Below are 16,767 nucleotides of genomic sequence, written 5' to 3' on the forward strand. Positions count from 1 at the left end.
CCCAGACCACAGTAATGGAAAAATCCTGTCTGTAGTGCTATTTTTAAATGCATACTTCTGCTGTGTGATCACTCTGAAAGTTATACAAAAGACCCTACTAAATCCCTCTGCCAATTTGCAAGAGTCATGACTTACCACTCCTTCCATCCCCCAGCCTGAAGTTGCCTACTTCTTACTTTCTCTTTTAATATAAACACAGCTATACAGTTAAGACTACAAAATACTCAGGGTCTCAAAGTATTAATGTAAACCTAATCTATCCCCTTTGCTTTTCCCTCCGATTGCCTATACTCGTCTTGCTCCAAGAACAGCTTGCTGTGGCAAACAGAATGTACTGACTGGCCAGATGGCATCTAACTTTCTCTACTAGGAAAAGGTTACCAAAGTATGAAAATGGGAGCAGAATGGTAAAGAGGAATGTGTGAGAACAACATAAAACCTGGTCAGATCTTACTTAATGAAAAGATGACAGAATTTCTGCTGCACCTGAGACACCATTAGCTTTACACAGTAAACTGAGGTAGCTAGAGTGCCCCTCTTCTGACAGTCTGGCTTGATTTTTGCATGCACATGTACATGTACACACGTTCACATACAAATATGTCTAGCTACTCAAACACTTATATGTACTTTCAGGCTCTGAGGAGAATTGTTTCTATTAGAGTTCCAGGTAATTTTCAGCTCCTGCTACCCCATGATTTAGGCAAAGAAAATCCCTTTTGAAGTCCGAATGGTTATTACCTAAGAGCAAATATAGAGACAGTTCTCTTGTTCAACCAAATCTCTCCTTTATACAGAAGAAAGTGACACACAATTTCAGAAGTGCTTGCTTCTTTGCCTTTCATCTACAAGCTCTACAAATACTGAGTGTCCTTTGGATGGACTTTGGACTTCGCAGCCAGACTATAAACCAAAAGAGAAAAGGCTTAGACTCTCATGCACTGAAAAACATTAGTGTCTACAAGATATTTGCTTAACATCTCAACAGCAATATCTGACATAATGTCACTTCAGTAAATTAATATCACAGTTCACTTAACTGATGAAATTATTGTAGAATATCTGATCAGCAAGTAACAGGATCAGAAGACCTTTCAGTCCCTCATACAGCAAACCTTCAGCACTGGACAGCTACTAAGAAATTGACACACTGGTAACATCCCTTACTGCTTTATAATGTAATTTGCTAAGGGAAAGATCATTCCCCTGAAAAAGCCTTATCACATTCAAATGCTTGTTTCATGAATGGAAGCCATTTGCTATCCTCTCAATAGCGTAGATGCTGGCGCTTTAACTCAGATGGGATCAGACCAGGAATCCATCTTTTTTAATGCCCTTTGACACCAGCCAACACCAGAAAGCAGAAGGCTGCAGAGAGATACAGGTGTGAGGAAACTCTGCCACTTCACATTCCACTCTGATCAGCACAAACTCTGAGCATGGAGTATAGTGGTTCAGTTCAAATATAACTCCAATTCAGTTTCATTTACCTGTCCCTCTATTCTTGTACTAGAACACAGAACAAGAGTCCTCTGCTTTCCTACTTGTTTCACTACTGTTTCATAAAGACTCAATATTTGTCTTCCCAGTGTCATCATAGGAGAAACTTTGTCCCACTCATTTTACTGTCCTTCTTTAGGCGAATTCCTTTTCAGACATTGAATTGTACAACATTTTATTTCAGGTGAAGTCCAGTGACTGACAGAATATTTTGCTCATACCATATTCTAGCATCATTTTTTGCCACAGCTGTATGTGCCTTCAACAGTAAGCAAGTTTTCTTTCTGCTACTAGTGTTAAGCATTTCCTTGGTGCTTGGGTAGATAATTTTTCTCCATTAAAAAAACCAAACCAAACCAAAAAACTCCACCAAAAAAAACCCACACAACCAAAGCCCAACATCCTAGATCTTCATTAAGTGTGTCCTTGGTAACTTTTTCCAAATTACATACAGGTGTATGTACAGAATAACTGCTTTTTATGTTTTCACTTGATCTGATAGTTCACACTGGTTTATTATCTACTTCTAACAACGTCTTGAGATATGGCTGTTCAAACCTGATCCAGATATGAAATAAACCTAATACACACTTACGTATACGAATATATGAATTTCAGATCTGTATCTGCATTAACTGAGAACAGCTATTGGCATATCTATATCTTTTGACATTACAGCTTTGGATTATATGATAAAAATGACATGGATCTTTCTATCATTCAGTAATAAATAGTCCTGACAGGTCTTTCTATCATTCAGTAATAAACAGCTCTGACAGGAGAGCTAAGTTACTGAAAAAGAGTGTCTTGCAACCTGAAGATAAATTTGACACAGCTATCTAAGTATACTTTAATCTTTCTGCCTATCTACATTTTGGTTGTTGTGTACAAACTTTTTTTTGCTAACTACAGTTTGCTGCATGAAAGCAAGTAACAGTTGTGGAAAGAAAGCAAACTATTTCACTGTTTACTCCATTACTTCGATGAAAGACCAAAGCCAAACTAATAGCAATTTCTTTTCAACAGATCATTTCTAATTTTTCAAAGAAAAAAAATATTTATGTAAGCAATATGCTTAAATAAGCATATAGGTGTCAGTGATGTTTCTCTTCCACTATCCCACTTCCACAAGTCTAAAACACATGTCTAATGCAGGAGCAAGGAAGTGCCAGGAGCACAGAGGAAGAGATTTGATTGATACATTTGAGTTACAGTGAAAAATCAGAAATATAAACAGCTTTCCTGAATGTGCAACATCAAGAAATTTTAGCCTATTTTGTGTAATAAATCTCTCTCCCAAAACACTAACTACTGTAATAAACTATCAGCTTAACTATTAAGTAAAACCAGTGTCCAAGAATATCCTAGAAACTGAGACCATTCTGACATTTAACTACATGGATTGAGGGTTCAGTTATCAAATCTTTTATCTTTATCCCAAGCACACTAGAGGCACAGCAATTTGTACTCAGAATAGAACACAATATATTCCAAATAAAAAAAAAGAAAAAAAAAAAACTGCAGCACATATGACATATTTGCTACTAACAAAGTATACATTTAAGAAAGGCATTCCAGCAGCCAGGAGTTTTATTCGCCAAGAATTCTACTTCCTTTTTATATATAAACGTGGGGTTTTTTTCTTTTTACATAGGAAATCTAGACACAAATGATGCAAGAATTGGTAAAGACATCAGGAGGCTGTGGAACATGTCCATGTAAAAACCATTCTCAGAAGCCAGCATTCAAAATAAGATGAAGACTGAAAACACCTCCTTTGGGGCAGCTCACATGACATTTGCATGAGAGATTTTTACAGAAATCTCAGTCTCTGAACTGTCAGTCTCAGTGGAAGAGCTTAAATATAAAGAAAAGGGAGCAAGAACCTTCTGTTTTCCAGGTACTGACTAATCCAGATGTGTAATAGCTTCTCCCTTCATTGGAGTCTCATTCGTTTTTCAGGTGGTCCTTTAGCACCAGCACTCTGAGCATTCTTTGCAGTCTCTTTTTCCTCTGGCTTGACAGCTTCAGGGACTGGTTCTGGTTCCTTCTTGATTTGATCCACTAAAGATGTAACAATAAAAGAAAGTTAAACCTCTGATTTTCATTCCTAAAACACACTTCAGAGTATTTAGAAGACATTGTTAATGTCAAAGGGCAACATTCATTTCAAAGGTGTTAGAATAAAAAGCAGAGAATAAATTCATACTTATATCAGTTAAACGGTGGAAGAGATTGAAGTTTTACAATTCATGCCTTTCATGTTTGGAGGTTGCCTATGATCAACTCAAAGTCTTCACTCTTAGCCATTACTTTGCACAATTAGATAATGCCAGAATTCCAAACCACCTCACAGAAACAGCAACAAGAGCTTACAAGGCAACTGAAAGATACTGCATACAGAGTCTATGTTTTAAGTCTTGTGAGAATATTACAGTTTTACCTGGGATAGGTTTTTCTCCAGGCTTTTGCTGTGGGGAAAGAAAAAAAAGGCAACACATCAGTGGAACCAAAGTTGCAATTCTCAACCCTTCCTGCCATTAATTTAGGAATAAAATGCAAGTAATGCACTCTAATATGTAAGAGGTGAGGGTAGAATGGGTCATTAAGTGCACTTTAAACAAAATCCAGTTAGCATTTTATAACATCCAGTTTTTCCTTTGACAACTGAAAACACTAAAGACAAAAATACGCAGTTAGCCAGTTTTTCCCAGGACTGGTTGAGGAGCACTTTTGTGAGATGCTACAAACATAATTTCCTTTGCTCCCAAGCAGAAGACCTGGTGGAACAAATGGCTACCAAAGACAATCAGAGGTAACCACAGCTTCACAGAATGCCAAGAATTTCCATGCTAGCTAATGAGTCTACCGAACAATGGAGTAACTAAAACAAAATACTGTGATGGCTTGATTGAGTTCACAAAGCAGGAAACTGGAAGCAGCAGCCAACATCTGATAGTTGAGAACAGACCCTCTGTGATAAGAAAGGTGTATAATAAAATTCACTCTCGTAGTTTTGCCAAGGTCTTAATGACTCCAATGATTACAAAAGGAGATCCTACACTCTAATATAAACCTTCCACGTTACTATTGCAGAAATATATTAAATTCCCATTCAGTTTCAGCTGTTTAAATATTAATGACTATGTTTTAAGTTCTAAGTTACAGCAAAACTGTGGCTTTTGAGTGTCATACCTGAACAAATCTGGGTGGAAACTTTTGTCTTAGGTCTAAAAGCAAAGCATCTACCCGTTGCCTTTGAAAAATAGAGCTTGGTTCTTCCTTCTTCTTGGCTTTTGGTTTAGTTTTCTCTGCAAGTCACAGAAATATCACAGAAAGATGTATTAAAATTTATTTTCTCTTAGCAGCTCTTTGTTGTATGCCAAGTTGGTATTTGTCTCTCCTCTGAACTTCACCTCATTTTCTTACTGACAGTTTTTTTTGGTGGAAGACAGATTAAGGATAATTCTTACCTCCTGAAAAACTGGTTTGGCATCTGAAAATGTGTTTTGTTCCCCAGTGCATTGAAGAGTTGCCCACTTTGTTGACATACTGTTCATTAGTTTCATCTCCCACCCATGCCTCAATGTTCATTCCCACCAGCACAGAAGAGCAAGATTCCTTTCACCTGGTAGAGAGCCCTAACTTACCCTTCAGCCAGTTCATCTCACCTTTCCACCATCACTGTGCATTGCCTCAAGCTTTTCCCTACATTTCTTTCCTTTCCCAAAGTATGCAGGAGAAACTAGCAATCATACCTCGTTCTTCTTGATCTTTGAAATGCCACCAGTAGCCCTTGGATGGGTGATAGCGACAGTAGGACATAGCTTCTTCAAAAGCAGACTGAATTCCATGCACTGCAGTGAGCTTTCAGAACAAGAATGTAAGGAAGTGTTCAGAACTCAAGGAGAAAACACAACATAAATTTCTGAAAGTAGGTATTTTAAAATTAGTATTCTATACTCGTTTTTGTTCTGAGAAGGGAACTTGGAACATCCAGTTTTGGACTCATAATTTCTTTAACAGGTTCTCACAAGGCTCTTCTGAAGTCCTTTTCTAAACTGATAGAAAAACTTGCAAAAGCAATAGCTTACAAGAACAGAAGGAATCAAAATAAACTTGAACATCCAATTTAAGAAGAAATACCACATTAACTTAAAACATTAGCCTCATTTAAAAATAAGTATTACATCAGCTTAACATTAATGTTCCAAAGCAAGCTTCACTGATTATGCATTTAATTACTATTTTATACATATTTGTCAAATAATTTTTTAAAATTTTGATTATTCAAACTTCATGCTGTTCTGTCAATTAGTCTAACTTAAGTTATTCTGATCCTTCATCCTTAAACAATGTATCCTAGTTTCTGGGCAATACTGCACTCTCACAAGATCTTCCATTTTCATGTGGGATGTACACAATATTAACCCAGTGGGGTTTAAGTTACTGCACCATTACTACACAAGATCTTTCCTCAAAATAGTGAAGGAGAGACTTAAAAAGCCTGGGAGACAACCAAAAGCAAAAATGGATATAAACCAGTATACATCAAACACTCAGAACACTCACAACTCTGGAGTTGATGACAGATCCTAAGTCAGGTGCTTGATAAATCACTCCAGCAATAATATAGTAGTCAGCCAATGGTATAACTGTGGGAACGAAAAGAAGAAAAACACAGGATCAGTTTAAAGCTCTGGCTGAAGACTGTGTATTTGTTGCTGAATTTCAGTCATAGCAACAGAAATCGCAATATTTCTCTTATCTCTTGTTAACTTTTTCCTTCAAGGACAGACTGATAAGGAGAGAAAAAACAATGTCTGCTTTATAGATAGAAAAGCATCAGCTTTAAAGTCCTGTCCTACTGCAAATTATTTGCCTCACAAACTGAGGCAAAAATGAAACTGGGGTTTTCAGAGTACACTAAAGCTATTACTAGTCAAGTGAACAGCTCCAAAAGTAATTCCACTAGCCTTGGCTACCAGTAGAAGCTCACAACAATGTAAGATCTCATTCTTCTGGCTCAGTTTTCTCTTAACTTCTACAGTCCTCTCAGCTAGATTTCCCAGATTCAATAGAGTTAAACACACAGAGAGTATGCTTTTCTAAATTAATAATATTCTGCCAAAAAAAATTACTTTCCAAAGGCATTTGCTAAATCAAATTTGGAACTTCTACTGACCAATCAAAAATTCTTGTTCATTAGAGCTGCAGTGCAGAGGAACATTACAGTTGCATCTGTAACTCTGGCAAACATTGTTTGATTGAGAAACCATAGCAATGCTCTCAGCTTCACATTCCTAAGGACATTACCTGTGTAAACGTGTTCCAGTTCCTCCATCTCAACAATTCATGCAGTACTTGCATTTTATGAAGCTTGGATACCTGCCTAAATTAGCAGTCCCAGACAGTTGAGTGCATATTAGAGCCAGTACCCACTTCTCGAAAGAAACAGGATGCTTAGCACTTCTTTACAAATGGAGCAAGGCACAGAACAGCAGTTTTACTGTCTCACATCTCTATACCAGGGCCTACTCTCCCAGACAGACAACTCCCCCTAATCATTGATCTAAAGATTTTTCTAATATCCCTTCAAACTGGAAAAAACTTGTTTTCAAGAATTTCAAATACATCTGTTTTAAAAACACATAGAAGTTGTAAGACAAGCCTGCATCAGTTGCATTTGAGTATTCTACACTAGCTATGAACTTGTTAAATTTCAGTTTTACATCCTCATTCTCATGTCTCAAATACACTAATTTTTGTATCTTGACAAAATAAAACATGTGGTAACATCTGAGCTAGGGAACTATGCAAGGTACCCAGCAGAAACCTCACAGTCTCATTGGGAAAAATGTTACCGAACAAGTCTCAGTTAAGTTCCACCAAACATACATCTGCCTTATAGCCTAAGTCTAAACACACATACTGTGGTAGCTCCAACTCCAGTCTCAATCTGAAAGGCGTCAAAACCAGAAATTAAGGGCTGAATGAAAATTTCATACTCACTGTTAGAAACTATGTTTAAAATCTCTAATAAAGAAATAACTCAAAACTATATACTGAAGAATCAATCATAGATATTTTCTCAATTTGGAACTGCAATGTAAATGGACCATTATCTGATATAAGAAAATAAACATTACAAGACAAAGCAAAGTCCTGTTACAAGACCAAAATGTATATACAGAACCTAAATCCCTAAAAAAAGAAGTTAAGAAATAACTAGCACTAACCTTGCCTTTCTTTCCTACAAAGCTTACTCTGAAATAACCTAAATTATTTTATATGAACATTCACTAAACAGATAAGACAGTCCAATAACTATTGAAATGTGGCTACATATTTGATTAACCACACACAAAAATTCAAGGTTAAAAAGGGATAATGAAGCCAACTGCTTGCAGATGGGAAAAAAAGCTAAGACATTTGACTTAAAAACTGGAAAGTCACACTGTAGGAAGGAGTGGTGCTGTTATCACAAGACTCCATCACAAGAAGAAATGGACATTCTTGCATAGCCTAACAGATAAATACAACATGGAATGAATGCTATTAACAATTCCCTGTAGGAAAATGTAGCATAGGGCAGAACTTTCTTATTTGCTGTTCCCATTTCCCCACAAGATGGCACTCCCTACTGCTGGCACACTGCAGGGAACTGCTAGAGAAAGGATCTCTCCACCACAAGGCCTCATACCTTCCCAGTTAGACTGGAAATTAAAACAGAAAGCAGAAGCTGAAGTGCTTAGACACAAATCAGGAACTGATAAAAACAACTGACAGATTGGGCTTCTCAACAGAGGCAAGAAGTGAGTGACTATACCTTGTGTTGGAGATTGCCTTTGCTGCTTTCGGATAATGAAGAGAATGGGCTCTTGAGCATGAAGGAGGATGTACTCCACTCCAACCATCTGGCTGAAAAAGAAGCAACCAGAGTAAGTACCTTCCTCAAAGTAAAATCTGTAGGATGTGAAGAGTGACCAAAGAGCTCGGCAATAAAGTAACAAAGTTCTGATGCTTTGAAAGTTCTTTTTTATAATGTGCAGTAAATAAAGGCAAAGGATTTCCTGAGCTAGCTATCAAACCCTAGGTGCTTAGACAAAGGGAATTATAACAACCTGACACAACACAAGTAGAACATACGAGCAACAGATAAATAGCAAGATAACAATCTATCATCACGGAGATGTCATTTAAATACAGAAACGAAGAACTGGTGTATGATGTGACCATCTGTGTGTCTGAAGTATAAGCCTCTCTGCAACCACACTGAGCACAAGTGACTTGACCAATGGACTTCTAGCTCTGCTTGCAAATTCCCTATCATATTGTGGAGTCTTTAAATAGTTCTCAAACAAGTCACTTGTGCTCAGCATAGCAGATGGGGAACTGAAAAGAAAGTGAACTTGCACATACAATCTCAATACACGACCATATGTGATCAGTTTATTTACAACACTTACTACTCTTATTATCCATACTAAAAAGCCAGCTCTTCGGAGGAATTATGTACTTATTATGGCACACAGTCAGCAGTATATGGAAACACAAACTATTCATGAGTTCAAAGTATCTCCTAACATGAACCATACTCACCCCAGAAAAAACTACATTACATTACATTACTCAGGTTCTGTTGAGCAGGGAGGATGAGAGAAGACAGTTTTTCTATTTCAGAGAAATATCTAAAGGGTGATTTACTGGAATATCAAAAAGATACACAGATTCCTTCATGCTTAACACCTCCTTGAGATGGCCTAAGAAAAAATAGAAAACACACAAGTACAGAAAAAGCTGGGCTCCGTGGAAAGTGGTGGGACTAAAAAGCACAGAACAGAACTAGCACGCTTCCATTCCATCACCAAAGCCTCTGAATGGAGGGACAAGGAATACTGCACAGGAACCAGCTGCAAACTACAACTTACTTCAAATGGTCCAGGGTCATCCGCTGCATTTTGACGACTTCATTGTTACATGTTCGGTCATAGAAAGGGTTACTTCGCTCTGAGAAATAGTCCAACACACTCCCATTGTTTAATATTGGAATCCAGGAGCTGTCAACCCAGGAAATTCCCAACAGATTATCTGGGAAAATAAATCTACATTGAGTATCAAAGCAGTCAAAACACTACAAATACATCCAAGAGTAAATTGTCACCAATTAACAATTATAGTAGAGAAAGGAGATGGAACACAAATACACCAGTTGAAATTAAAGAAGTATTTCATAGAGTTCAAACAATAATTGATAACCTTTAACCTTCTCCAGGTCTCTTATCAGTATATAAAAAAAAAAAAAAAACCCAAACAAACAAACAAAAGACCCAAAAAACAGCAAACACAAAGATTCTATCTTTGGGCAGATGCTTCCCAGTAATCTTGAGCAAGAGATTCTATTCCTGACTATAAAATTCCTCTGCCAAATTGCCTGCAGCAAATTACTTGTTCCATAACTCAGTGGATATTATAGATATCTAACTACTGAACACTAACAATTCTATTAAAAAAGCAAGCTTTTTATATGAATGCATTTTATAACCTATAAGTCATTATAGGCCAGTTAAATTCTTACAGATTTAGGGAAATATGAATTAAAGTCCCTGCATTTTGTTATCACGCTGCAGCAAAATGTTCCTCAAGCACATAAAAAAAAACCAGTGTCAACAACCAGTTCCACAGGCAACAAATTTGCTAACATTGAAGGTCCAGGACAAACCTGGAAAAAAAACCCTGAAATTCACTGATTTTACATCATGGGAGTAGCAAACAATTTCCAAGACATAAGCAAGCAGGAAGCGACACGCATTGTTCAGAATAAAAAAAGAACTCTAAGTGATGAAAAGTCATTGAAGACTGACTGAAGATCTGAAATTCCCTCCTCACAGAAACCACTCCCTAAAGTTCACACCTATATACATACCCTCAACTCCCACTTATCATTGCACTGAGAATATTTTACTTCTGTGACAATTCAGCATGCCCAAGGATCATCGATCAGTCAAAAATGTCAGGTCCTACACTACTAGCAGCTTCTCTGAGAAAGAGTTAATAAAGTAACACTACCTGCTTAGCAAACCAGGAAAAATGCAACAGAAATAACCAGGTGTAAACTATTTTTTCTTGCTATTTTCAGAATTTTCAGCCCAACAGTTTCATGCAGGGCAGGGAAAGGGAAGAAGTCCACAGGCATTCATGTTATTTCACATAGACTATTCTTTCTCCTCACTACAGAAAAGGAAATCTCAGAAACACAGTACTAAGATCCATTATTAAGCACCTAAGTCATGGTAGCACTGTTTATTCCAAATGCCAGTCAAATCCAAAAGAGCCCTCCCTTCAAAAAATCTTAATATCTTAAGCACTTGCATTCTTCCCATAACAAACTCTCACATTATACTTCAAATACAAAGTTTCTTTGTTTGCATGATTAACAATACCCACATTTCTCAGAGGAATGTCAGGCGAGCATTGGAGATCTATACAGCTATCATGCTGTATATAGACTGATAAATGTATTGTAAAATGGAATATAAAGTTGGACTCCAAGATTCAGTTATCCACAGCTGCTTAGCGCCAGTATTTATTATTTCCTTTGTAACTAGCAATATTGTTCTCTCAACTATTCTTGGAAAAAAAAGGAGAGGAAGAAAAAAACAAACTGTGAAGCTGACATGGCTGTTATACTGAAGGATGTACTGTTTATTTTGGGTATAAGAAAGGATGGTATTCCTGCTTCCCTGTTCCTTTCAAAAATAGGACATTTTGTGCAAAGCATTTCTTGTGGAATTTGCATCACTGATGCAAAAGTAAAGTGCTTGTGACAATACTGCCAATCTGTCATGATTTTCAAGACAATTTGGAAGACAAGCCAGCAATCCACAGCAAAAAAAGAAGAGTAATTCACACAATCTGCTGAACCTGGCCTTGTGGGCCAGGTAGCCCAGCACTAGCCTTTGACAAACCAAGAGGAACAGTAAAGTAGCCTGACAGGGTATTGGGTTTGCCTGACCAGCTTTGCTAGGAGGGATTGCAGGGTGGTTTCAGTGAAAAGCTGCTGGAAGCTTCCCCATGTCCTACAGAGCCAAGCACAGACCATGGTAAGGTGGCTGTCCCCCTGCAGCCCGTGGAGATCCACAGTGGAGCAGAGATCCACCTGCAGCCCCCAGAGGACCCCACACTGGAGCAGGTGGATGCTCAAAGGAGGCTGTGATCCCATGGGAAGGCACACTGGTGCAGGCTCCTGACAGGACCCAGATCTGGTCCCTTGGACAGAGGAGCCCAAGTTGGAGCAGGTTTGCTGGCAGGACTCGTGACCCTGTGAGGGACTCACACTGGAGCACTTTGTTCACATTTCTCCTGATGCTGAGTGCAGCACAAGCCATGCCAAGCAGCCCCACAAGTTGCCAGGTCCTACAGAGCTGTCAGGTCATGTTCACCTGGGCAAAGTAGCCCCGAAGCCGGCCCAGAGGGTAGGGCAGGTCAGAGCCATGCTTGCTGTGACAATGGACACTTGACCACCCTGGTGCAGCTCTGTGGCTGCAAAGACCTTGGTAATTTTGGAAAAGTGAATGATTGCCTGTGTAAGTTAACCATCCTGCACAGAAGGTACTTAAAAACTGTGAGCGGGTTGGTTTAAGTGCCGAATATTAATCTGCATTATTAATTCTGCCAATTTCAGAGACCAAGATCAATTACAGTAAATTCACGAATACAAGCCGCACTGAGTATAAGCCGCATCTCTGAGTGTTGGCAAACATTTCGGTTTTTGTCCATAGATAAGCCGCACACGAATATAAGCCGCTTTGTCGCTCGCAGCGAGGACCCGCGTGCAATTAGTAACAGAACCGCGGGAGGGCGGGGTTTACTGGCTGAGCTAAGGCTGTGCAGGCTCGGCCCGCTAGGGGCCGCTGACAGGGCCAGGTGGCCCAGCCCAGTGCTGCCGCTCGGGGCCGGCCGCCGCTGCCACTGGGCTCGGTCACCCCGGGTCGGCGCTGCCCCGCGGTGGCAGGCAGGGACGGAGCTTCCCCTGCTCCTACGGCAGCGGTGGCGGGCGGGGACGGAGCTTTCCCGCGCCCGTGGCGCCGGCGGCGGGCAGGGACGGAGTTTCCCCGCTCCTGCAGCGGCGGCGGCGGGCGGGGACAAAGCACCCCGTCGGCTCCCCGAGCCGCTGCAATGGCTGCGCGGGGCTCCCGTCGGCTCCCCGGGCCACAGCAATGGCTTGCACGGGGCTCCTGTCAGCTCCCCGAGCCGCAGCAATGGCGGCGTGCGCTTCCCCCCCCCTCCCTGGGCTGCAGCAATGGCAGTGCGGGGCTCCCGTCGGCTCCCCGAGCCGCAGCAATGGTGGCACCGGGCCCCCCCCGTCTCTCCCCTGGGCTGTGGCAGAGGAGGAAAGAGAGCTCTCCCGCCTCTCTCCCCGCCCCCCATGCTGCCTACAGGGAGCCAGGCTCCACCCACAGTGCAACAGAGTAGCGATTTGTAACAATCGCAAAATGCCGACTTTGCAGCTGCTCGGCTCAGCACCCTGGCAGGCACTTCTGAGGTTGTATTAGCCGCTCCTGATTATTAGCCGCATTTCCGGTTTAGGAGCAAAATCTTAGTCAAATTGGTGCGGCTTGTATTCGTGAAATTACTGTAATCAAAATTTCTTAATGACCTGAATTTTAGACCACACATGGCCTGATTTCAAAAATATGTGGAGATAAAATATTCTAATACTCTTGGATTGGTGAAAATGCAGATGCTTTAGTTTCAGTAATATCTATTTTGAATTTAAATTTTAGTCTCACATGACTGTAGGCCCAAAGAGATACACAGTAAAATTACACCAACAATTCCATTTTTCTGAGATGCAAAATTTAGGCTTTTTCACTTCTGGTTTTGATGTGCCATACAGAGAAATCTGGGACGCCTTTTTATAGGCAGACCCAGAGATCATCCAGCATTCTACCTTAATTTCTAAACTTTCCTGTTCCCTGAATTCAGGGAATATTAGTATCAGTTTCACCCTTATCTGAATCCCATTCATTTTTTAAATACTTAACCAAAGTGGCTAGGCTTAATTCAGTTTTACTGGAATGTACCAGCTTTTGGAAGCTATTGTGCTGACTAATAACCCAAATTGGGGGAGTTATACAGGCTATACTGAATACCTTTTCACTGTAAAGCAGAACAGAATGGTACTAAAGGAGGTGAAAGGAGAGCAAAAGGCAGTGGGGGGGCTGGGGTCTGAAAGGGCTCCCACCCTTCGGCCTGAATCAATGTACACTTTTTAGGCAGGAAGAGACAATTAGATGTAAACACTATTTCTGACTGTGAGAGGAGGGGACTGGTGGAAAACATCAAGGCATTCCAAGCAGACCTCATAGCTCCAGTACAACCACAGAATGAAAGAGACTTCTGATCAACAGCAGAGCCACACATTCAGTAATAAACAAATGCAAGGGCCTGCTTAGTAAAGTCACAATACTGATTGTTGGGGCAACAGGAAAAAGTGGCCACATTCTTACAGCTCCCAGACTGTCCCAACTGGACATACTAAACTGACTCACAAGTTCCTATATGCCAGAATGTCCCCTTCCATTGTTAGGACAAAACTTAGCATGAAAGCTAAATGCTCAAGTAACTTTTTTTGAGAACTGTGTATAACTATGTATGTCACCAAAAAAAGGGCATGGAAAGCACAAACCTGCTTATCATTGAGCCAGACCTTGAAGGAACCTGATGGTAACATCCTGGATGCAGTACCGATTGATGCTTAGAGCATCAATATGAATTTAATACCTGTGAAGAAGCCTTGTTCTCATGAGTATAGGCTGGTACAGGACTTAAGAGCAATAAATCAGACACCTCAACCCTGCTGTGTGGATAGGCTTTTTGTACCAAGTGAAAAAGCCTGTTTTGGGACAACAGCATTGGAGAAATTCATGAAGGATTGTCCCCTGTGGGAGGGACCCCACCATGGAGCCGGGGAAGACTGAAAGAGTCCTCCTGCTGAGAAGGACAGAGTAGCAGTGTCAACATGCTTGAACTGATCACAACCCCATTCCCTGTTCAGCTTTGCTGCTTGGGGAAGAGAAGTTAAGGCATTCTAGAGTGAAGTTAAGCCCCGGAAAAAGGGAGTAGTGGAGGTGTTTTTAAGAGTTGGTTTTATTTCTCATATCTTCCTCTGATCTAACTGGTAATAAATTCAATTAATTTCCCCAAATCAAGTCTGTTTTGCCCGGGACAGTAACTGGTGAGTGACCTCTCCCTGCCCTGATCTCGATCCACAAGTCTTTCATTATATGCTTCCCCCCTGTGTGGTTGAGGAAGGGGGTGATAGAGTGGTTTTAGTGGGTACCTGGCACCCAGCCAGGGTTAATACACTGCAGATAGATTTAAAACAGAAGTATGCCTCAAAATCTACTTAATATATTGAACAATACTAGATAAAATATTTAAGGGAGCTTAAATGATATGGAATAAGACAGAAGGTTCTCACATCAGCTAATAACTTAATACAGCACTCCTCCATTAATCATCTACATAGATCCTTCGTGTAATCTCAAACAAGGCAGTCAGAAAAATGCACAGGATTACACACAGTCATTAAGAATTTGAAGACAAAAAACGAGAAAACCTCTGTGTCATTATCAAAATTGACCCTTCATGAGATTTCCCTAAATGCCTGCTCATGTTCATTCTTTGAGACTCTGACACACAGGCTTCTGATGTTATTCCATTCAGACACTCTTAAGGAGAAAAATAACTTCCTTTCCTGTGGCCTCTGAACCTCCACTTCTTCTCTCAAAGCTCAAATTGTTCACAACAATTTAACTTCTACTTTGTTTACAATATACATATTCTTTAACGCTTCATTCAAATACCACTTCTTCTTCAAAACATAATCTCTTTTTATTCACATCCCTGACTTCTCACCCAAATGTTTCTCATTTTCTGTTACTTCAGCTTTCCTAACACCTGGCCTGTCTCACCACATCCACCTGAAGCACTCTTAAGATTGCCAGCCTCACTCGCTGCTCTGGTCCTGCACAAGGCCCACACACATGCCAGCGCTTTCCACTTTCCCACACATTTCAGAGCTGAAACTCTCTTTTATAGCTGTTCCCTTACGCCGCCATTTCACCACAGGACCTCCTTATCCCCCCTGAAAAGGAAGCTTGTTTTTCCCAGGCGGCCCTGAGCACACGCTCCCAACCAGCCGCACATCCCAGAAAGCTGGTTTTTTGGGCAGCTTTTCCGCCCGGCTTCCAATGACGGTCACACCACCACATCGACCCCCTCCGGCAGCCGCCCCGCGCAGAGCTCTGCCCCGCGGGCGGAGCTGAGCCCAGGCCGGCAGACAGGGCCCTGGAGCCGCGGGGAGCGAGCGCCGAGCGCCGCCCTCGCTCCGGGCCTACCTCGGATGTCCACAGCCGCCATGGCCGCGCCGCGCACGTCCGGAGCGGGGCAGGGCGGGGCAGTGCGCAGGAAGCGGCCTTGGAGCCGGGCGGGGCGGGGGGGAGCGGGCGGGGCGGGGCGGGGCGGGGGGAGCGGGCGGGGCGGGGGGAGCGGAGCGGGCGGGGCGGGGACAGAGCCGTGAGCGGAGGGAACGCCCCTCGTCCCGGCACGCAGTCGCTGGCCAGGAAAACGCCTTCCTGAAGCGAGGGGTTGCGCTGCCCCAGCATTCCAGCACAAGTCAAAGTCACCTGCACTTCACCTGAGTGGTTCGTAACCAGAACGACGGCGCCAGTGCCGAATATCGACATGCTCATTCGGAGCTGCTTGTACAGAAGGGGAGATAGGAGGGTTTTGCAGCCGTTTTCGCCTGACCTTGACATGCTGGTATTTGCCTTCACTTTCAAAGTGGAAGAGGTGTAGGCTGCAGGTTGCTGCTCAGCATCACACCCATCCAGCTTGAGCTGGCTGGTGTAACCCTAATTTAGTTTGCCATGTGGGAATAATAGATGTTTTGAAGTCACATCATCAAAACACTGTATGTTCCTGTCCTGAGGCATGGTCCTTGACATTTTGGCTCTTTAGTAAAATCATCGGTCATCGGTCATTTATAGAGTGAAGAACAACACTCGGTGGAAGAATATGCATACACTGAAGATTAATAAGCTCCTGATTTAGATTGAGAACTACAGTCTCCCAGTCTGCCGTACAGAGTGTCCAATACCCCGCTGTCATGCTAGCTGTACCTCCAGGGACTCACCGTGCCTGAGCCTTTGCTGCCAAGATCAGCCATCCCCTTGCTGGCAGTAGCAGAGTCTAAGAGAG

At 41.6% G+C, this 16,767-nt stretch overlaps 1 protein-coding gene across 1 annotated transcript; it reads right to left on the bottom strand.

Moving 5' to 3' along the window:
• Positions 1-1,658: 1,658 nt before the first annotated feature.
• On the bottom strand, positions 1,659-16,001 carry MED6 (mediator complex subunit 6). The gene is made up of 8 exons (XM_033063244.1): positions 15,906-16,001; positions 9,432-9,591; positions 8,330-8,421; positions 6,073-6,155; positions 5,259-5,367; positions 4,696-4,811; positions 3,944-3,971; positions 1,659-3,564 (listed from the first exon to the last, which is right to left on the bottom strand). The coding sequence occupies exons 1-8, from the start codon at positions 15,925-15,927 to the stop codon at positions 3,437-3,439; spliced, it is 738 nt and encodes a 245-aa protein (XP_032919135.1). The 5' UTR covers positions 15,928-16,001; the 3' UTR covers positions 1,659-3,436.
• Between the last annotated feature and the right edge of the window lie 766 nt (positions 16,002-16,767).

This window comes from Catharus ustulatus, chromosome 6, assembly GCF_009819885.2.
Source record: "Catharus ustulatus isolate bCatUst1 chromosome 6, bCatUst1.pri.v2, whole genome shotgun sequence".
In the NCBI taxonomy this organism is placed as follows: Eukaryota; Metazoa; Chordata; class Aves; order Passeriformes; family Turdidae; genus Catharus; species Catharus ustulatus.

Excerpts from the sequence above, each read along its gene's own strand:
- MED6 (XM_033063244.1), bottom strand. The coding sequence starts at position 15,927 with ATGGCGGCTGTGGACATCCGAG. Across the intron at positions 5,368-6,072 it reads CTGTCATCAACTCCAGAGTT|CTCACTGCAGTGCATGGAAT; the intron begins GTGAGTGTTCTG and ends TTGTTCTGAAAG. Across the intron at positions 3,972-4,695 it reads TTCCACCCAGATTTGTTCAG|CAAAAGCCTGGAGAAAAACC; the intron begins GTATGACACTCA and ends CTTTCCCCACAG.